The sequence below is a fragment of the Amaranthus tricolor genome, chromosome 1 (assembly GCF_026212465.1).
Source record: "Amaranthus tricolor cultivar Red isolate AtriRed21 chromosome 1, ASM2621246v1, whole genome shotgun sequence".
In the NCBI taxonomy this organism is placed as follows: Eukaryota; Viridiplantae; Streptophyta; class Magnoliopsida; order Caryophyllales; family Amaranthaceae; genus Amaranthus; species Amaranthus tricolor.
The window spans coordinates 877801-901019 of NC_080047.1; the positions used below are offsets into that span (position 1 = coordinate 877801).

At 31.8% G+C, this 23219-nt stretch overlaps 3 protein-coding genes across 4 annotated transcripts; 1 reads left to right on the forward strand and 2 right to left on the reverse strand.

Annotated features, from left to right (window-relative positions):
* The first annotated feature begins 264 nt into the window (after nucleotides 1–264).
* On the forward strand, nucleotides 265–3978 carry LOC130797221 (root phototropism protein 3-like). Of its 2 annotated transcripts, none has more exons than XM_057659723.1 (4): nucleotides 265–899; nucleotides 985–1054; nucleotides 1788–3071; nucleotides 3143–3978. In XM_057659723.1, exons 1-4 carry the CDS (start codon nucleotides 787–789, stop codon nucleotides 3704–3706), a joined length of 2031 nt encoding a protein of 676 aa, XP_057515706.1. In that variant the 5' UTR covers nucleotides 265–786; the 3' UTR covers nucleotides 3707–3978. The 2 variants fall into 2 exon arrangements, with proteins under 2 accessions (XP_057515706.1, XP_057515717.1); XM_057659734.1 differs by having other exon boundaries at nucleotides 829–899; nucleotides 1513–3071.
* Nucleotides 3979–9937: 5959 nt separating this feature from the next.
* LOC130797227 (transcription factor bHLH143-like) lies at nucleotides 9938–12219 on the reverse strand. The gene is made up of 2 exons (XM_057659743.1): nucleotides 12082–12219; nucleotides 9938–11990 (listed from the first exon to the last, which is right to left on the reverse strand). Exon 2 carries the CDS (start codon nucleotides 11970–11972, stop codon nucleotides 10884–10886), a length of 1089 nt encoding a protein of 362 aa, XP_057515726.1. The 5' UTR covers nucleotides 11973–11990; nucleotides 12082–12219; the 3' UTR covers nucleotides 9938–10883.
* Nucleotides 12220–18883: 6664 nt separating this feature from the next.
* On the reverse strand, nucleotides 18884–22040 carry LOC130797231 (peptidyl-prolyl cis-trans isomerase FKBP12). Its single transcript, XM_057659750.1, has 5 exons — nucleotides 21815–22040; nucleotides 21164–21197; nucleotides 21004–21065; nucleotides 19985–20037; nucleotides 18884–19165 (listed from the first exon to the last, which is right to left on the reverse strand). The coding sequence occupies exons 1-5, from the start codon at nucleotides 21900–21902 to the stop codon at nucleotides 19061–19063; spliced, it is 342 nt and encodes a 113-aa protein (XP_057515733.1). The 5' UTR covers nucleotides 21903–22040; the 3' UTR covers nucleotides 18884–19060.
* Nucleotides 22041–23219: the final 1179 nt, after the last annotated feature.

A 23219-nucleotide genomic window follows, 5' to 3' on the forward strand; every position in this document is an offset into this window, starting at 1 on the left:
ATCTATTTGAGATCTCGTCAAATTCGTCCTAATGTGTATTTTATTATCCTACATTTTTATAATTTTTTATGATACGTAACTAGAGATATTGAGACTTAAAATTATTTTAAAAACTGTAATAAAAAACAAAAAAAATAAAAAAAATATTAATTAAGCGTAAAATACAAATTAAGGTTGATGAAAGAACAGTAACAAAAACCAAATAAAACACCTCTACAATGTAGTATAATATATAACCGAGTGTAACATTTGGATATACTTCCATATTTTTTATTCTTTTAATTTTTATCCACATTAACTCCAAGTGGGCACACAATGTTGATTCTTGTATCCAACACATTAATGAATGTTAGATTTTTCTTTGTGATCATAAAAGCTCTAAATGTGGTAACAATAAGCATACTAAAAAGCTATCAGTACCATAACACAGACAGACAAAGCAAAACCTAAATCTCCCAGTTAGTTCTGCTGCAGATTCAAGAAGAATAACTATCTGTTACCCTAAATCATTCATCAAAATCTCCAAACAGACCATTTTATAGTACCAAAACCAGCAGTTAGACTCTTGTTTGGAGAAAATATTTGCCCATCACTAAACAGCCTGTATATAGCAAGAGTTAGTGCAATAAAACAGAAAATTTTTTTTGGGTGTTAAATAATTCCAAACATTGCCCATGTTTATTTCATGTTTATTAGTTTTCCTGTTTCATCATCAACTAATTCTCCATTTCCTGTCATAAGAAATATTGAAAGACTTGTTTAAAGGGCAGTTTGGAAGTTTTCAGTATGTGGGATTCTGAAACTGAATCTCTTAGAGGAAGAGAGTCAGGAAATGGAGCTCTTATACCAGCCAAACATGGCCTTAAAACTGATGGGTTTCAGCAAAGAGGCCAATCATGGTATGTATATGTTATAAATATTTTATCATTTTTTTATTTTGAAGCTTAATTTGAAGCAGTTTATGATTTTTTTTTTAACATAAAGGTTTGTTTCAACTGATATTCCAAGTGATCTTTTGGTTCAAATTGGTGAAGTCAATTTTCACTTACACAAGGTAATTTGCCAGTTTTGGTACCTTTTTTTCAGAATATTTTTGCGTTTTTAATATTTTTTGGTACTGGGATTTGATTGATTACCAAATTTATTTATAATCAATGTCTTAGTGTTTCTAATTATAGAGATCATATTACATATTTCTATTTCTAATTATAAAGATACTTGCAAGAACATGTGAATCATATTGTACTAAGATTCTATTCCAATGCAAGAAAAATCATAGGTTCTATTTGGCAAATGATTGTCGACTGTTAACTTGGGGCTCTTGGCTGCTTTGTTCCGCCGATGGTATTAGAGAAAATGCTGGTAAAATGATAAAAGTCAAAAGTCAATGAATAGTCTTTTGGTTTCTGCTTAATAGTCATTTAACAAAAGTCAAAAGTCAACAAAACTAATGAAAAATAATTTACCAAGCATACCCTAAAATCATTTTTCTAATACTCAATTATTATATAGATCATGAAGATGTTTATATGAAGATGTTTATGTCAGCATATTATCGGAGAAACAAGTGTCCACAATCTATAAGCCAAGAAAATATCATCCCAAAATCATATGGCTATGGGAGAAATGGCTCTAATGAAAAAGTGCACACCATCTTTAATTCTAGGATAAACCATCCCAACAGTTTTCACTGGAGAAAATTCTTAATAATAATAAAAACACACTTAGTTGATGCAGAAAGTGCTTTATATACAGTTTAAATACCAACTATTTCCTTGAATCCTCAGTACCCTTTGATTTCAAGATGTGGAAGATTGAATAGGATTATATATGAAGCACATGAAGGAGAACTAAACAAGATACACTTAAATGATCTTCCTGGTGGGATCGACTCATTCGAGCTAGCAGCAAAGTTCTGCTATGGCATTGCAGTTGATCTTACAGCATCCAACATTTCTGGCCTCAGATGTGCTGCAGAGTATTTAGAGATGACAGAAGATCTTGAAGAAGGAAATCTCATTTTCAAAACTGAAGCCTTCTTAAGCTATGTTGTTCTTTCATCTTGGAGAGACTCCACCATTGTTTTAAAGAGTTGTGAGAAGCTCTCGCCTTGGGCGGAAAACCTCCAAATCGTACGAAGGTGTAGCGAGTCTATTGCTTGGAAAGCCTGTGCAAATCCTAAGGGTATAAGGTGGAATTACACAGGAAGACCTGCAAAGGGTTCTAGTCCTAAATGGAATGATCTTAATGACTCGAGCCCTAGTAGGGCGGTTCACGTGCCTCCGGATTGGTGGTTTGAGGATGTCTCGATCCTAAGGATCGATCATTTTGTTCGTGTAATAACAGCCATTAAGGTTAAAGGAATGAGATTCGAGCTTATTGGAGCTTCGATTATGCAATATGCATCTAAATGGATACCGGGTATTGTTAAAGATGGTGGCGGTGAGTCCACACTGGACGAGCTCACTAGTAGTGGTGGTGGAGTCGGAAGCTGGAAAGGCGGGCTCCACATGGTAGTCTCGAGGAACAAGGAAGATTCTGGAATAGTTAAAGCAAAAGATCAAAGAATGATCATTGAGAGCCTGATTAGTATAATCCCCCCACAAAAGGACAGTGTTTCGTGCAGCTTCCTATTAAGGCTTCTTCGGATGGCTAACAAGCTAAAGGTGTCCCCCGCGTTAGTCACTGAGCTCGAGAAGCGTGTTGGTATGCAGTTCGAGCAAGCTACCTTATCAGATCTTCTTATACCATCGTATAACAAGGGTGAGACGATGTATGATGTGGATTTAGTTCAGAGACTTCTCGAGCATTTCTTAGTGCAGGAACAGACCGAGTGTGCAAGTAGTCCTAGCAGACAGTATACAGATAAAAATATGTACGAGGAAAGTCAAAAAGCCGGTGTTTCTAACGCTAAGGTACGAGTTGCAAAGCTCGTTGACAGTTACTTAACTGAGATTGCTCGGGATAGGAATCTCTCGCTTACCAAGTTCCAAGTCCTGGCCGAGGCTCTCCCTGAATCTGCACGAACTTGTGATGATGGGCTGTACAGGGCTATCGACTCCTATCTCAAGGTATTCGATATACATTTCTCGATTAATGCTAATTATTTGGTCTATGTTATGCTTACTTCTGAAATATACAGGCACACCCTGCACTATCAGAACACGAAAGAAAAAGATTATGTCGAGTGATGGACTGTCAAAAACTGTCTATCGATGCTTGTATGCATGCAGCACAGAATGAGCGGCTTCCCTTAAGGGTAGTGGTGCAAGTCCTTTTCTCCGAGCAGGTCAAGATAAGCAATGCAATAGCCAATAACAGCCTAAAAGACGGTGCAGGAGATGCACAATTTCAGCCCATGGTCTCAACCCGAAAGACCCTTCTAGAAGAGACACCGCAGTCATTCCAAGAAGGATGGGAAACCGCAAAGAAAGACATTAACACCCTCAAGTTTGAGCTTGAAACAGTGAAAACAAAATATGTTGAGCTCCAAAATGAGATGGAGAGTTTACAAAAACAATTCGATAAGATGGTCGTGAAGCCAAAATTGCATTCTTATTCATCTTCAGCATGGACTAGTGGGTGGAAGAAATTGAGTAGACTTGCAAAAATGAGTCATATGGATACTCATTATGATGTGTCTGATCAGCCTGTTGCAGAACAGACTAGGAAAACCCCAAGAAGGTGGAGGAACTCCATTTCTTGAGCCCTGTTTATCTACATGATTATTGCATGTTCAGCCAAGATCTAGAGGAAAATTATTTGGTTGTATTGTGTGTGAACATTGGAATTTCATAAACATCATTGGCAAAAAAAATTGCATGAGCAGATTTGAGGCAAAGGACACAACCTGACAATTAAGTCAATTACGCTTTCAGGTCATTTTAAAGTCGGTGCAAGGAAGATCTCATAGTTTTTTGTGCTAATATTTAATGTACGAAAATTCCACATTAATGCAATTGCGACCAGTTTTTTTTACTAAGTTTGCTCACAAAAGTGTGTCTGCTCAAGGACCAATTTTAGGTACTTTATATAATATTTCACTACTTTAATGTCATTAAGTAGCTTCCGCTTAGGCGGAGTAACGGATTTGATTCCATTTCCATACCAACTTATATTAAATTTTGATTGTGGAAGTCCGGAGAATCTCCTATAGGCAAGGGAGGGGAATTATCCATCATGTAGGTGGTGAGAATCAAACATTTCTCTGAAACAAAAATGTTTTAACCGTTATACTAACCCATAATTCTCGGCACTAAACTATATATTTGTGTTTCTATTTTGTACTTTATTCTATGTGCTTAAAACCCTATTAAAATCCAATAATTGCTCTTGCTTTGAACTTCTAATCCAATTCCCACATCAATTAACTATCACCTATACTACTTTCATGCATATTATTCAATTCTATACAATAGGACACCTGAAAACTTCAAACTACAAGCAAAAAATTGATAGATCTCTTCAAAAAGCTGGCAAATTCATGCAAAATCAAGAAAAATACTTAACATTCCTTTGTCCATTGCTTTATTTTTTACTTTAATACGTCTCAATAAATTAGCTTCATTTTTTATTTTCTTTTACTCTTTATATTATTTCTCATATTTCAAATTTCATCACTATTTAAATTCTCTATACTCAACTTTTTTATCTCCATATTATTTAACAAGAAGGCTAAATGACGGCCAGCCATCAGCAATACGGTGGGTTCCATGTTTCTTGACAGTGTCATTTAGTAAATTCTCCTGACATATGATTGTTCATATTCATACACCACCTCTTTTCATTTAGAAGTTGGCTGGACCTTCCTACATTACATGTGATTTCAATAAGACTTTTTTGGCCTTAAGTCCATGAAAATCGCCTCAACCAAAAACCATACTACTCCGTCCCAATAAATTCATTTGTGTAAATTGTAATTTTTTTAGGAGAAAGATGAAAATTTGGTATTAAATGAATAGAAGATTAATATACACATGAGATTAAAAGAAAACTTTAAAATTAAAATTTATTTTAAGATGAGCAAAACAGATAGGACGATCAAAACTAAATTTAAGCAAATTAAAAAGGGGTGAAAATTCACGTCACTTGTGCAATTTTAGCCTAGTTCATTAAGGAACATTTTGTCTTAAGTAATTAAGTACAACTCCATCTTTCCTCCAGAATAACGTTATTTAATTTAAATGTGTGAAATTTTCTTAAGTCAAATGGTGTCATTTTAAAGACAAAAAAATATTATATTTTGTACAAGTAGCATTATAATAATTTGGGATAAACCATATGGAAAGGCTATAATATACCATAGACATTAAAATCACAATATGATGTGATTTGACCATATTAAAGATTTATAGTATATACAGTGGACATATATGAAAGTTAGCAATCAGCATGGTCTTGAAAATGAAATACGCACATGTTTATGTACTAATGTTGCAAACCTAAAACAATTTCATTTCTATATAATGTCACATGAACATTTAAATGCCAATATTTTATGTCATTTTCATTTATATTAGTCACGTTGATTTTTGAGTTAGCTCTTTCTCTTATAAGCTCTTTAAAGTTTAAATTTCATTTTTCGATATTACTAATATAAACCATTTTCTCTTATTATGTCTATAATGTCGTTGGCTCCAAGACATTTTCTTATGTGTTCAATTTGAATTTCATAATTTAAATAATTAAATATACCCGCTCATTCATCTAAATATAACAAAATTACTAAAATACATGAGAATTTGAACCTAACATACATGAATGTAGTCACCATGTAGATAAATCAAGATTTAACACCTTTATTATAAACATTAAAATAAAAAAATGTATTTCAAATTAATATAAGTAAATAAATATTGTTTTAACTTGTTTATAGATTGAGTTTGAAACTATAAGTGATATCAATATTGCTTTTTTAACTTTTTTTTTTCATTTGCAGGTTATTTTCGAATTGTTATTGATTTTAATTTTTTTATTTTTCTTTTAATAAAGGTATGATTTAATAAAGGTATGAGTGGAATATATTTGGGTCTGGTATGATGATCTTGATTAGTTGTATTTATACTTTTGATTGAAATAAAGGGCCAGATTTTTCTAGCTCACACCATCTCAGCGGGTCTTTGGCAAAAGAAGTGGTTCTTTTCAGCCCTTAGCCTTCTCTGCGTGAAAAGCCCACTAGGCAGTTCAAATATGATCCACGGGATCTCAACTTTCTATACATACATTTCACTATCTCGATGTTATTAGGTATTTTTTGTCGAAGATCGGATGTATGCAATCTTATCATTCTTAATGATAAAATTAATAATGAGATTATTTTTAATTGACCCTTGATAACAAACTTCATGTGCCAATAATTTTGCAATACTTTTTATTTTACAACTGGTCTTGGACAAAACGACCTCATAATGAGACCATCAATTTAGACCGGCCCAATTCGCGCATGTAACAACTTGGGCATTTTTTCGTTTTCTCGGCATTTTTCAATTTTGATCTTCAAGGTATCACCTTTAAGGTCAAAATTGATAAATACCCAGAAAATTAAAATGTTGTTACACGCGCATGAAACACTTCGTCTTAACTTGTGATGGTCTTGTCCAAGTTTTTGTGTTTTATTTTATGTGTCTATTAAATTTTGCATTATTTTATTTTATGGAAATGTTTCATCATTATTGACTTCATATTCATATCACTTTTTAATACTTATTCCGTTCCATATTAGTTGCAACATGAAAAAATAGCACTGTTCATTTATCACTTTTAATTTGTGATTAGTTTTTAATCTATAAGTTAAAACATAGTCAAGTGAGATCTGGTTTGATTCGTCTCATTGCAGACATTATTAATATCAAATTTTTATATTTTTTTATTATATATAACTAGAGATATTAAGGATTGAATTAGTACATTGGAATGCGTGAAAAAGCAAATGTTGCAAGTAAATTGGAACGGAGGAAGTATTCACAAATGAAATCATTTTTACTGAGCTAGCCCAATGTACACATACAGTTTTTAATTGATCACTTATAACTTTAAAGTGATCACTTATAATCTTTAAGTGACCAATTATAATCTTAAAGTGGTCAATTTTTGTACTCTCAAAATTGTTAACTTAACATTAAAGTGATTAATTAAAACTTTACTGTAATCACTTTTATAGTCTTAAAGATTAAATCAATTACTTACATCTTAAAGTGATCAAATAGAGAAATAAAGTGCTTATATATACTCATTTTATGATAAAACAATGTCATATAAGCCTGATTAATTTTTGTTACATTTTATGAGGTTGCAAATTAATAAAGACTACATGTCTTCCTTCTATCCTTATGAAATTGCGCCAATTAATTGAATATAGGAGTGTTTTTTAAGTTAAATAGTGTTATTTCATAGGGATAGAGGGAGTTTTGAAGTTTGTAGTATACTTTCTCTGTTTTGAAATAATCACTACATAACAATTTTGGATAATATTCATTGTTCAAGCTTATTTTATATATTATGGCGAATGTGTAAGAAAAGACATAGTTAAGTGGGATTTTATTTGAATCGTCCAATTATATACTTTCATAATATTAACTTTTTATAATTTTTAAATATATATAATTTATTATATACATAATAAAAATAACATATTAAATTACGTAAAAAAAAGTGAATTGTGTCCCTCTCCTTTTCATTGATAGTCCACGAAAGACAGCCTTGAAATTATGAAATATGTTCTGCTCATTGATGTGAATTGTATGATGATGCAACGACTCCCTTCTTTTCTTGTGAATAGTCCAAAAATATAGACATTTCATGAGAGAATTTCATGATTTATCAAACCATTTTCACATTCATAGGTATCTAATCAAGCTAGAAGTATAATAATAACGAAAAAAAGGAAAACCATAATTTTAAGTGTTTAATTCTTAAAATCACAATTTCGAAATATTATTTTAAAAATTTCAATTGTGTTAAAAAAAATAAAAAGTAAACTATAAATGTACTAATATAATAAATAGATGAAACATATTCGTTTTCTCATTGATCATAAGTAAGATGTTTTAAAATATGATACCTCTAAAGTTAGAGTTTTTAGATAAAAACGCAAAATTGAGATTATAATTAGAGTACCTAAAGACTAAAGTTAGGACTTAGGAGTTTTTATATCAATTTTTCTAAACATAATTGGATATTTTTTTCAAAAATTAGGACAATGATAAATAATTTGCATTTGAAATTATAGTAATCCATCAACTTTTCATAATCCATACTCAAGTTTGAGTTGAATTTGAACATAATATATTAATGTGTAAAAATAAAACGGCTAAAACTTTTACACACGAATCATGGTGGTAAGATATAGAAATAAGAAATTCTAATTTTATTAGTTTTATGATTCAACAAACTAAAGAAAAAAAAATTAAAATTTGTGGTTGAATCACAAAAAAAAAAAAAAATTGTTAAGAAAGCTTTGAGTACATGGATGAAACTAAGATACGAAGTTATGAAAGTCCATCTAGGTTTAAAAAATATGTTCAAAATACGTATTTTAATTAGATTTCAACTCAATTACTTTTTACTCTTATTTTTTATAAAATTATCATTCAATAATAATTTTCTCACAATATGTTACAATCAGTAAATTCATAATTGCAAAGAAAGTATAGATATTTATGAACTATAGTAAAGTGGCTCGTTAAATTATGTGCATTTCTTATTTTTGTGAAGACGTAGATGATGTTTGTTATTAATGATCAATCGGAAACAACCTCTTTATTTATAATAAGGGTGGGATTGTGTACATCTGATTCCTTCTAAACCTCATTATGAGAGAGTTACTTAATGACATTGAAATTATAAAATGTATGTGGTGTTTTAATTGTGAAAAGGGGTAATAAGATTCATCATAGATGATGCATCCAATGAGAAAAGGTTTAAAAAGCTTATCATTGCCCTGAAGAAAACCATAAGAAGGCAAGCAGGTGGGTGCTTGTATAAGCCAAAGTCATGAATGTACTTATAACACCATTTTGTATTCATTCACAATGAATGGTACCCACAATTTCAAACAATTCTTAATAACAAATCCACTATGATCTAAATGGGTCCCAAAAATCCCTCATCCAAATAGCAAGGAGACACTCTCTTTTGGAGCACAACATAAAATAACAATAGGGTTAACATTACAATACACTTCTCTTGTAAAACAAGGCATTGCTACATCATCTTATGACCTTAAACCTTACAATGAATTATCAATTTAACAAGAGATCAACATTTAGTTGATTAATTCTTATATTTCAAATTAGGTCCTATTCAACTTTGGTATTTGATTGATCAATATGTTAATTTAGCATAATTATATGTTTAGATTCGATAAAAAATAATAAAATATAATAAATTTGACTTGATGGGTGAAACGCTGAAGAGTTGAGACGAGAAAGAAAGACTCTTTAATGAGAAGTTAAATGATCAAAACCACAAGGTCATGCCAGTGATAAAAAAAAAATGCAATACAAAACTAATCGCTAGACTAAGTGTGTTTGCAAATGGCTTTTTGGTTAACATATAACTTTTTGAATGACCAACAGTTAAGAAACGTGATTGGTAAATAATTTCCAATTCAACTAAAAAACCGACTTATAATGTCAGAGCCTTAATCACTAAAGATTAAAATCGACTAAATGAACTAGTATATTAGTAGTTAACGCTTTTTCTAATAACCCAGAAACTAACAATTAATTTTAAGCAAACATCTCAATAACAAATGACTTAGAGAACTTAATTACTCATATGGCACATTGAGATTGTAGCATTACGTTATGTGAGAACTTTTAAGAATAATGTTGCAGTTCTAATGGGACGGAAAGAGTAATAGTTATCAAATTAATTAATACTTCCAGCTTATCAAACCGGCCAAAAACTCCAACCAACACTCATATGCCAAATAGACTTCAAAACAAATTGATAAAGTAATACAATAAATAGGAGTACATCAAAAGAAAGAGTCCTACAATGAGCAAGGTTCAATACATGATAAGATAGAGATCTCACAAATGCAACATACATAATTCTATATTACAGACAAACTCATGACTATAACTAAGTAAACCACTAACACAACACTTTAAGACAAGATTTGATGAAAGCATAGGCCATGCCCATGGGGCCTAATCAATTCAGGCTGAGAAAGAAAAGAAAAGGAATGGGACCCACTTGAAGAACTGAAAGCTCAAGAGGAAGAGGTAAAAAGAAGTTTGAAAAAGAAATGAAAGTAGGGTCTTAAAAGTACTCAATGCGCATGCTATTAAGCAGCCATTTTAGTCTTCTCTTCCTTTTTTATCTGTATTCAAATGTTCAGGGTCCCTCTTTGTTTTCCAGCACAACCAAGCACTAGTCATTCCCATGCGTACAAATTTAAGACTTTTGAATAACTCAAAAAGCCAAACTCATCGTTACTCGTCAACGACGAGGCTGGCTCTTGCTTTCTTACGAAAACATCACCACCTGATTTGAACTGAGTCACTCCGTTTGTAAACCTCTCGTGAAGTCATCATGCGTTTATTACGCAATTATGTTACATATAATATGTACAATCCCCCGTGAAAGGATAATAACGTCGAACATGGATAGACTGACCCACTTATAAGCTGAATTCCTCGACCTTAGACTCTTAAAGTGTGTTACTCGAATACTTCGCAAAAACTGTTTCAGATGACCCATATGAGAAACCACTCTAAAAACATTCGAAATCGACACTTGACACAACATATCCTTAGCCAGATGAGTAAATGACACAGACTAAATTAGAAAAACGGCACAGAAGCTCCCGTGTACCTCAGTATGGAAGGATCGTTCAATTTAAAGCTTCGAATGAGCTGGAGCTGGAGCTGGAGCTGTCAGAGGTCTTCTGTTGACATGGATTCAGCATTGTACTTCAAGCATTTCAGATAATCGATTGCTTTATCGAGGATGATTAATGGATCCTTGCTCTTTAAACCAGGAATTAATCTCTCAAGGACTCTCAACGTATCATGGATTTTATCCTTTCTATCACGTTTGTTTCCAACCGAAGGGCACACTCCCTCATCAAGAGCACCAATAAAATCCCGGACACCCTCGTATGCTAGACCTTGTTGTAGTCTATTATTATATTCACCATGAAGGTTCTTCTGACGTTTGGAAGATCTCGCTGAACTAGCCCCTTCAGTATCAAGATCATTTTCAACCTCTTGCGATTGGTCCTCTGGCTTTTCAGATTCTCTGTTTCGGGCTAATGGGGAGTGACCAGAGCTTACTTCATCGTCTTCCTCACCATTACAATCGTCATGGTCATCATCATCATCATAATCCTCAGAAAAAAGCAAGGCATTGATTTCTTGCGAGTCTTCACGCATTTCATCGAATTCATCGATGATTTCGTTCTCACCCGATTCCTCACAAAGAGCGGGAGTCCTAGTCCAAGCTTGTTCCGCAATTATTCCTTGTTTATCAGCAAGATAGTGGTGGTACACACCAACTGACTTTTCAGGTGGATTCCAAGCAGAACCCAGTGGAGTAGTCAGATTCTCCACCCGAGGATGCAGAGAACTATAGATTAACCTAGTTTCGTTTCCTGACCGATCAAATATGAGAAACTTCTTCTGTTGCGCAGAAGGCTGTTCAAGTGAAGTTGGTTTCTCATTAATTTGAGCGGGGAACAAAGGACTCCGTTCCCCAGGATATTGATTTTGAGGAAGTGAGGCTTGAATGTACGGAAAGGATTTCTGTATCGAGCCATTACCGTCAGTAGTAAGGCCTCTTTCGAGCAAGCCATAGAATCCGAATTCATGCAAACCCAAGTCTGCTGATACCCTGTAAGGGTTTAACGAAGCAGGCAAAAACTCGTGTTGCCTGTGTTCAATAGGTGCAATCATGCAATCCGTGGAACCAGACAATTCCCAAGGGGGCCTTTGCTGATAAAGCCGAGAGCCGCTCAGCTCAAACATTAAACTGAAAAAAATCACCTAGTTGCAAAAATAGAGAAAATTACTTGCTTATAACACAAACCAATTGGTTATTCTATGAGAATCGATTGAGAAGAGTTCAGATACTAACCAGTATTATAGATGCTTATATATTCAGTCTCTCCCGCAAGATTACAATATAGAAAAATAAAACCGAACTATCCAGCAGAAAACAAAACAACGTCTAGTGCAAAGAAAATCTACGTAACAGGTTTAAGCAAATGACGGAAGTACTCAGCCTGCAAACAGTAAGAAATGAATTGCATCATTATAAAATCCCAATGATCTCCATATGAACAACAACAATAACAACAACTCACAAGTCAAAGCATTAATCCTAACAATATGGGGTCGGGCTACAATCATCATATGAACAAGAGCGTAAATTTTGTCAACAAGTACGGCTCATTTAGCAGCCATAATAAACGACAATAGAAATAAACTTATGTGTAATTTGGTAAGAGTGAGTTCGTGTAAATTTTCATATCACAACATAGCATACAAAATCATGATAATTGCAGTCATTTATTACCGTTTACCAATTGGGAGTTGTTAAGGGAGCGATAAAATCCTGTGCTATATCATATTTGAAGTAATACACTAAACTTAGAGGAAGACAAAGAACGATGTCAAGACATACCTGGCAATCCTGTAAAAGTTGATAGCATGCTATAACTCTAACTATAATGGTTGCTTTTCCTGCGATTCCATTCTCATGCTTCAATGCCCGAAATCTTGACTGGCTTGCTCCTTGGCACACCATCACTACTACTAAACCCTTTCGGATAATACCCTCAATATGAGCAATATTCAAACACCACTACAAGCAACACAAAAAGGCGGATTCTAAAGGAATAAAAGAAGTCGAATAAACAAAGGAAAATTAGAGTTGAAATGAAAGGGTAACTAAATTTTCGACAATGATGGAAACCTAAAAGATGCTAGGAGCTCTAAACTATTAACCTCTATACCGAAATTTGGGTTTAGATGATAATGTACCAGAACCAAGGAACAACTGAAATGTGATTGGATCCCATGGCAAATGTGGAAAACAAAACACTTGATGACAGGTTAAATATAACAGCAAAAGATAATTCTTTACAAGATAACCTTGCACCACAAGTTCAAAGATATGACGTATCGGTGCACATCAATTGAAGAACAGAGCCAGCACATGCTGTTTCTTCCCTATCCCTAAATTTTCAAAACACAATCCTGCAAGAAAAATGACAGAAACTTTAGAAGAACAATTTACATATATTATTGATCAACAACAGCCAATAAAAATTATGGGTCTTGGGAATAACAACCCCTACCTATAACTACATGCGAATCCAGAATACTTAGTATAAAAGGGTACGAATAATCATCTCAACATGTATACATAGCCAACTCGACTATGTTATATGCTATACAATTCAATATTATGAAAGTATTTAATCAAGTCACCGGGTCATGGACAAGGCAGGCTCAGGCCCTAAATCCCCTACCCATAACATGCCAACATTAAGCATAGAGATCATGTCAAAGTAATAAACAAAGTAATATTTCAAACTCATATTTTCCTGAATAAAAAAGGCAGACATACAACTATGGACTAGAAGCTATATTACTCAAGATTCTTCATTTCTTTATGTACCAAGTAACAAAGAGCACAAAATCACAAACTAATACTTTAAAATCAAGATGCTTAAATGCCTAAGCAGCAACAAAAAGCAAGTATTACATAATTAACCCAGTACCCACTTTATTTTCTACCTTGTTCAACAATCTAGTCAATAAAAATTTCTTTATTTCAGAACAACATATAGTTATTTGGTTTCGGATATATGAAAATGATTCATTAAATCACGTGTATTTTTTATATATAATATTGTGAATTATGTTTCCAACCAAGGTTATCAAAAACAATCTATTTGCTATCCATTTTAAAGTAAGATTGCGTACAACAAACCCTTTCAAACCCCATAGGTGGGAGCGATTCGATGGCAATGGGTTGATGAAATGTCAAAAATTCTAACCAAGTTTTTTTCCCATCTTTATGATTTTACCAAATTCCCAAATCTCCCACTCAATCAATCACAAAAAGGGATAAATATAAGAAGCAGAAACAAAACCCACATCCTCATAATTCACTAACAAGAGTTTTAAGATTAAACCACACCCAATATCAATTCTATCTACTTATCCCATTAAACCCAAGAAATTAGCCCATAAAAAAAAAAGACGAAAATTTCAAACTATACTCTAAATTAACAAGTAATTACTTCATTTCACTTCCAAAATTCATCAAAAAAAAAAGGGAAAAAAAGCAAAGTTTAAAAAGGAAAACTTACCAACAAAATTCAGGGGAATAAACCAAAGAAAGGTAGGAAATTTAACAAGTAATAGTTGATTAGATTTAGAACATCCAGTGGAGGAGTGGAATTTGGAAAGATTGTATGAGAATAAGTGGTAGGTGAGGGTTTATTGAGAGGAAGAGAAGTTCAGGCAATGGGAGTAATAAAGAAGGGTCAAAAAGAAGGAAGAAAACACAAGGTTGATTTTAGAGAGATTTTATTGACATGGTTACTTGGATTACCCACCAATACTTTTTGGTACACAGTGTTGACACTTGACACTGTCAACCGCACGGGTAATTTTAATCAAAGTATTCCTATTTGATTGCATGCCTATTGACTATTGAGGATTGCCATTCTTCCAAAATTAATTGAATGAAAACATATGCCGAAAAAATTACAAGTTGTTTAATAAAATAGCTTATTTGACGTTGTTAATAAGTTGAGAGTGAAGAGTATAAGTTACTGAAGAGATTAATGAGAAGTGATGCACATAAAATATTTTACATTAAGGTCATATTTAATTCACTTGATTCTTACTGATTCGATTGATTTTTACTTATTTTGACTTATTGTAACTAACTAAAATTGTAATTAATTTTTATTGATTAAAATTGATTTTTAATTATTAGTTAAAAGTAGTTTTTACTAATTAATATTGATTTTTACTGATTAAAGCTATTTTTTTGCTTATTGTAATGATTAAAATTGAGTTTTGCTTATTACTTTTATTAAGGTGAACTTAACAAAGTCTTAGTTTATATTAGACTTATTAATGGTTAGTTGGCTAGATGATCATTTATATTTTGTAAGATAGCTAGTGAAAATATTTTAACTTGTTATGATAGGTGACGTAATTTACAACAAGTTGTTTATATTAGTATATTTAAAATAAGTTGGTTAAATAAATCACTACAATCAACTGCCAGCTATTGATCGTTTATCAAATACAATATTTAAGGACGTTAAACATATTCATTCTTACTTTATTAACAATAATAGAATATGTGTATTGAATTATTTCTTAGTAGCAAACATGATATGTAGCTTCCATAAGTTGGAAGGAAGACATAGCTTGTGATTGACCAAACTTAGCTAATTCTAAATCCTTACAATTTCTATGTACTCTTATTTTTTATCATGCATAATAAGAAAATACTAAATTAGTTCATTACGTTGAACATATTTGAAACGTAAATTCATAAATAAAAAATAATATATAAGTAGATAAATAATTTGTTGGTAGTGGCATTACTGTTGTAATGACTAATGACAATATATAACAGTAAAAGTTACTGTTGTAGGAGTGCTTTAACCATTTTTGAAAATTACAAAATGGGTATTTGACATGGGTTCACACTTCACACCACAAGTAGTCCTTTAAAGTGTTTTATGGACTTAATTCTATGCTGATTTAATATGCACTAATGACAAATCTAATAATAAAAAATAATTAATTTTAAATAAAATTTTTATCATTTTAATAGATTACCAAAATAGCGATATATTATAAATAAAAATATCATTATTAATATCAATCACAAAACGAGACAGTACGGGCGTATGCAGCCGTCCAGAAAGATTGATGAATAAGTTGGGTGAGATATCCATGTCAAAGCTCTATATTATAATCAAGATAATTTGCATGATTTTTTCATGCATGGAATTTGATGGAGAATTAGATTTTGTTTTTATTTGAGTAAATATTATCATTATAATCATCATATTTAATGTTCTATTCGGAAGTAGGATCTGGATGAGAGAAAATAACAGATAATTCTCGTTTTCCGTTCACAGGGAGTATTAAAGGAAAGCGATCGATTTTACCCCAAACATATAAGAGGCCTGTTTTTTACTTGAGTTTGAATCTCACATAGCCTCTTTTCTTTCCTTCTCTTAGCATATCCTATAGGCTATAATTCAAAAAAATGTATTAAATTTGAATGATATTAGTAAAAAAAACACATGATTTATCAAATAAGTTTAGCTTAATGTATTTCCACTATTAGATACCTCATTATATAGACATATTACATTGTACGACATTGTCTAAACAAATGATCGGATAACTCTAAAAAAATTTTGAAATCACGACAGTTATAATAAAAATAAATCGAAAGAATTTCAAGTGGAAAAATGAATTATCTAAAATTGAAAAGGTTATTGTTTAGGAATCAAAAGTTTAAAATATTTCATGTGAATTTGAAGGATAATTTCAATTTTAGATTCGTATCCTATAATTTTTTTATAATGTTGGCTTTTAATATCATATCAATGAACTAACTCAACCTTTCAAGATATACTTCTATAATATACATATACAGTTACACTCTTCAAAAAGGACTAAAGAATTATCAATCGACTTTCAAACAACACAAAAATTAATATTTTTTGCTTCCCTCCCACTTAATGTTAGAATATGTTTTTATAGAGAAAAATTTGAAAGTGATTTCTTATACATGATTTGTCATGTATATTTAGAAGTTAAAATATATCAATGTGAGATATTGTTATATTCGTCTTAACATATGAAATTTTATTATATATATTTTTAAATAATTTTTTATAAAGTACATTCTTAAATATGGAGCTTTGAGTACATGTTTTGAAAAATGTGCAAAAACTAGATATAAACATCAAATGAGAACGAAAAGAGTACAATATATATTACTTCGGTTTAAAAACTTATTTTTAGGAATTAGGACTTAATTAAATTATCAAAATCCATATTTTTTAAGAAAAATTATTAAAATCTAGAATAATTTTAAATGCCAAAAATCTAGCAAATTCACAACTCATCATTTGAATTATTTAAAAATTCATTAATCTATTTTGAAATGTATTATTAGCAATAACATGCTTGGTTTTATTAGCCATTTGCTTCAAGTGGAGGAAACAAATATAAAAAGAATTCACAACTTCATTTGTCACATTATGAGGTCTACCATTTTGGTAACATTCAAGGGGGTCCCACAATTTTAAGCACACTACCCAAAAAAATTAAAGCCTTAAATCTAGGGGAACTCTCATTATTCATTAATGCTATGATAATTAAATTATCTTATAGTCAAAGATGGATTAATTATTCTCTAATTTCCTAGTTTAATGTTCACACATACCCTAGAGTTTAGCTTAATCAATCTACTTTTAATTTTCTTTTTTTTTTCATTTTTCTTTTTTAGCCCTCGGCGTGATTGTAAGGGTTAGTGATTTTCTCGTCAACCACCTCGTGGAGAATACAATCATGAGTTATTTTAAAAGTTTAAAAAATTGTTTATTGGCTATGATTAAAAATAGATTCATTTTTGTATCAAATTATTTGTTTTTTGTGAAAATTAAAATTAACGTGTTATAAAAAAAATGAAAAAAAGATTAGTGGCAAAGCAAACAAATAATGAAACCTCTAACCGAAAGAAGCAACTTTCTAGTTTGTCTAAGAAAAAAAAATAATTTTTCTAGTTTTTTCAGATAACATATATCTTAATTTTAAATGAAAAGTTTTTCAAATGAACGTTTAAAAAAAATTTGGGTCTAAGACCGTTAAATTGAGACTGGACTTATTATATCAGAATAACATGAGGTGACCATATTATATAAATCAAGGAAATATTATCCCAAAATCATATAGTCATTGGAAAAAGTGCTTCAATGACTTCTAAAATGCGCACACTATCATTAATTCATCGATGTGGGATGAACTATCCCAACACCTCCCTCACATGCGAACACCCGTCAAGTTCGCATGTGGGAGCAATCAATTATGGTAAGAACGTTATTCTATTCAAACCTACTATTTTAATTATTAATCAAACTATCAGCTCAGATCCCATGTCAATAAACCAATACAACCAAAAGTTTAAGCTTATGGTTGAAGTTTCAGGATATTTTATATACTCTAACAGCCCCTAAAGCGAAAACCTTTTGGACTAAAAGTATGGATGCAATACAAACCCTCCTCCAGGATATTTTATATGCTCTAACAACCCCTAACGCAAAAATCTTTTAGACTAGACGTATGATGCAACACAAGCCCTCCTCATACCTGGGGTTAAATATTCTACTTAAATTTGAGGCGTGGTAGATATTTAAACATATCACCTCTTATCATGTTAAGATTCAAAATATTCCACTTGAATATAAGAAGAAGGAACAACTACCCCAAAGCACCTTATGCTAGCTCTATAGCTTAACTATAGTTGATTAAAGTTGAACTTTTAAGTAGATAATTTATAAATAATTGATTCTAACTAGTCATTTAAACTAGTTGATTTACATTAAATGGTTTTGAAATTAGAACATTCAATCTTCAATTTAAATTGTCTGACTAGTTATTTTAACATATACCTTCAAAAGTTTTGGAACAAAGCATAAAAACCAACATAAGTCCAATCTAATACACAAGTTGAGATTAAAATTTGGTGTCTTAGAGTCCATAAAAAATGACACATTCCGTGGCAAACATGTATTTTAGGCATCTAAACGACTAACCCCATGTATTACTAAATAGATTTCGAAAGGGATAGCCAAATATGAAATATCTCTTGAATTACCTACTTATGTTAACACACAATTGAAATCATAGAAGCTTGAATCTGCTTGATCCGCAATAAGATAAGCATACATAACCATGAAATCGTGACCGATACATGTTTAAGTCGGAATGATAATCGGGAAACAATAGTTCTACATTTTATTCACGGTCTTTTAAAAGAGTTTTCTAAATGAAAGCAGCTAATTACCAACGCTCAACACTTCGATCTCGAATACCAAAGTGGAGTTAGGTTGTATTCCCCATGCAGGAAATCCGCCAGCACCATAAGCGTAGTCTGGAGTACACTGAAATTCAAAACAGGACAACGTAAGCAACCGGATCATCTCAATAGCAAAAAGATTTCTATAGTAATGGGCAAAAGACTGATGTTTCGCACATTATTGGGGTTAGCAAAGGGACATGGACTCAGTTCAGTCTAGAACTGTCACCTTAGGTCAGGGTTCAGGGCTTCAGGCAGTTCAGTTTTAGACTACATCGATAAATTCTGAATGAGATTAACAAAGTGAACCACCTCGGTTTAAATTTAGGTTGATTCCAGACTGATTTAAGGTACAAACTGTATTGATTACTAGTCCATGCACAGGTTTAGCAAATGGCTCGAATCTAGAACAGTGTCACATGATTCGCTGATCTCCTCGTGAATCGCAAATCGAAAAAAATGAATTATGGTAGATTTTGTTTATTCTTGGGCAAATTTGAGCGAATCACGAATTCAAAAATGTGAATTAGCTAGCAAATTATGTTACACTGATCCAGAAAATCCACACACCTAGGGGTTCTCTCGTGTTAATGAGCTAGGAATACTTGGGCTCAGTTCGGTCCAACTCAAAATTGAGTTCTATGCTCAAAATGTCAAAACATAGCTCGGCTTGAAACTCCATTCAAGCCCGAAATGGAGGCACACAGACACAATCAGAAGCAAAATTTATGATTTAATAATCTTTTTTACGACATTTAAAATTTGCAGGCTTGTTGACAAACTCTACTTGGTCTCAGACATTAAGTGACATAGATTGGCTCCAATAAGGCTATACTCATCATAACCCCTACGTAAAAGGAATTGTACACAGTTGATAAAGCAATAGAAGAGTAGCAACACTCACTGTTAAACGAGCAACTTCACCAACTTGCATCCCCAACACACCTTCATCCCATCCTACAAGATCATTACACGAAATAATTAATAACATAATAACTATTTTTTTTGTCTGAAAACAAAGGAAATACATGTTGATTGAACAGAATGCAATCTTAGCAATTGGCACAACAGATCAAGTAGACCGCACAGTAATCTACGCCATTAGAAATAATACAAGCTTGGGAACAGAAGTCATTAACCAAATCATTCACTAAATGTAACTAAATGACATTAAAATCTTTAAATTGTGCTTAAGCACTATACCCTTTATTGTTTAATATCCTTAAGCAACACCCTTTTTCACTACGCTTTACAACTCAGTATAGGAAGCTTGTTCATAGATCAAAAGTTTTACTAGAAAATAATTTTCTCATCTAATTAATAAGAAAATTAATAAAATGATTTGGCATTTTCTCCTTTCCATATAAGCACAATCAGCAAGACGTAGTTCCAACAAAAGAAATATGGGCAGCTTGATCTCGTATAAATATGTAACAGTCTAGCCTGCACTCTACGGTTAACACTGATGCACTGAATAATATCATATCAAGTGAACAAAATAACTTCCCACATTGTAAAAATTAGTTTTGACATCAAGGATATATTACAAAGGGTTTTCAATATACCAAGTCAAATATTTGGTGGTTCTTCGTTTAGGCTAATTTATCTAACTCAATATTTACACAAGAGTAAAATCATTATAGATATCGTTTTCAAACTTGCATCTTGACATATCAATAGGGATAGGGTTTCTAAGTAACTATTCTACTCCTATATTTCAACAGCTTTGAAAAATCAATGATATACATGCGTCAATCATGTCAGGAACTGGAAACTACAACGAAGATGAAAACCCAATTCTCCGAAACATAAATTGAAGACAAACCAAAAAAGAAATAAAACGACTAGCGAATTACTATGCATCAAAGACACAGCATATAAAATTACAGCATTGAGAAAGGCAAGGGGGTTACATTAATATACCTTTAATCACATTTCCCTTCCCAACATTAAATGCAAATGGTTCTTGCCCAGGATCCTTTGTACTGTAACCAAATTCAAATGAACATAATGAAAAATGGAATCACAATCAGATTAGCATAGCAAAAAATCAAACTAGATTAAGCAAATGAAATAGTTATACCTCCAAAACTTAGCACTAAGGTCCCTATTTTTCCCTGAAACATTAAGGTGAATCAGATGAGCATGATAACAATTTCAGACTAAATTTCTTCAGAATAACAAAGCAATACAATCAGTAGTCCAATCCAAGATCACAAACAGTTCAAAGGTGAGAATAATACTCCTGATTTCTTTATTTTTTGTAACAATCAAACCAGATTTCTAAAGGGAAACCTAGGTTTGCAAAACAATTTAAGCCGATAATTCGTCATGAATTGCCTTCAAGAACGGAACTTTTCATCTGAATTCATTTAAACCAAACCGACCCATTTTTGCAACAGTCAAGTTTTTCCCCTCTTTTTCATGATTAACAAACCTCTTAATTACTCAAAAAATAATTAAATTAATCAAATCTAGAATCATTTCTCAATCAAACATATTCCTACATTTATTCCAATTCCTAAATCTAAATCTCCAATAAATCAACATTTCACACATTAACATCCAAAAAAACCCAATCATTTTAAAACCCTAATAAAATATCATATACATTGAAGCAAAAAGATAGTAAATGTACAATTCCTACTCTAAAACTCCAATCTCCAATATATCGCACTTCATATTTAATCCTCGTCGAGAAATAGAAAACGAGAAAAAAAGAAAGAGAGAGTACCATAACCAGTGCAATGAACGGTGACTTTTTGACCGGGTGTGGGTTTAGGCCCGTTTCCAGGTCTGATGATTTCCTTCTCAACTCCCATCTTCTGAATTCTGATATTGATTACTTGATTTTGCTCTGTTTTTCTCACTTGTTTTTTAAGCTAGGTTTTATTATCACTGGTTCACTGGCCACACCTCTCCTCTACAAGTAGTGTTCCGGAGGCATTAATCTCTAACACAATTTATTAATTCCTCTGATAGAGAAGGTTTTACTTTTAGTAAATAACAGTTTTTTGTAATGTTAATAAATCATTCACTTATGTGGTAGAATTTGATAGTGTAAGAATTTTGTTGTTTCAAATTATCTTTTTTGTTTTGCTTATTTTTTTATTATTGCCTTTTTGTGGTAATTAACAAATCACGATGATTGATTATAAATTTTTGAATAATGGACAAATTTGGACAAAATTATTTATTGATTGTTTAATACAGAAAAAAGTAGTTTAAAGATAAAAGTTAATGAAAAAAACTACTATTAGTAATTTTTGAATGTAGACTTAAGGTTAAAAATAATTTATCAAATATTTGTTTGGTTATTTAATCAACTAAAAATATAAAAGCCAAAAAACAACTATAAAACTAAAAAAAAAAAAAAAAAAAAACTCAAATTTCAAAGTTCCCCTAAACGAAGTTATTCCAACTATGGATGATTATGGTTCACAATAGCAAATTTTAATAGAATTATTTTTTTGATGCAATCTTAATTTTAGGTTACACATTCAATATTTTCATTTTTAAAATTTAATGTTAAGAGTTTGCATTTAAGCCTACTATTTTAGGCTGTTTAGCTCCCTTAAAATGTCTTCCAATAAAGTTGTCCATTGAACTCGGTGGATTTGATATTGAGTCCAAAATTTTCATCCAATGAATTCAAATTCAGATCTGCTTCATATAAATGGGTCTGACTCAAATATTACTAGATATATTTAGATATGACTTATAACTATTTAAATCTCGAATAAGATGAAAAGGACTATTGTTCTGCGTTGTTATATAAAAATTAGGATTAAATTACCATGAATAATACAAGTTTTTACTAATTTTTCTACAATAATACGAACTATTAATTTTTCATGAATAATACCAATTAATATATGTATTTGACTATTTTCCACAAGCAAACAGTCATTTGTAAAAAAAATAAAAAAAAAACAAAACCAACCTTCCTACCCCTTCACTAACCCATCCCAACCCCCATCCTCTCAACCACCACTACTCCACCCCACCGCGGTGCCTCCACCCCCACCCCTCCTCTACTCCCTTCGCAGCCAACTCCCCCATCCATAACCTAGTTACGCCATCCACCACGATACCCAGATTCGACCACCACTCATCTTAATCTTCCTCATCTTTATCTT

Bases quoted from the DNA above. Each gene is read 5' to 3' on its own strand.
- LOC130797221 (XM_057659723.1), top strand. From the start codon at position 787: ATGTGGGATTCTGAAACTGAATCTCTTAGAGGAAGAGAGTCAGGAAAT. The intron at 900-984 runs GTATGTATATGT...TTTAACATAAAG, and splicing joins CAGCAAAGAGGCCAATCATG to GTTTGTTTCAACTGATATTC. The intron at 3,072-3,142 runs GTATTCGATATA...TGAAATATACAG, and splicing joins CTATCGACTCCTATCTCAAG to GCACACCCTGCACTATCAGA.
- LOC130797227 (XM_057659743.1), bottom strand. From the start codon at position 11,972: ATGTTTGAGCTGAGCGGCTCTCGGCTTTATCAGCAAAGGCCCCCTTGG.
- LOC130797231 (XM_057659750.1), bottom strand. From the start codon at position 21,902: ATGGGAGTTGAGAAGGAAATCATCAGACCTGGAAACGGGCCTAAACCC. The intron at 21,198-21,814 runs GTACTCTCTCTT...TTAATGTTTCAG, and splicing joins CGTTCATTGCACTGGTTATG to GGAAAAATAGGGACCTTAGT. The intron at 20,038-21,003 runs GTATATTAATGT...ATGATCTTGTAG, and splicing joins GAAGGGAAATGTGATTAAAG to GATGGGATGAAGGTGTGTTG.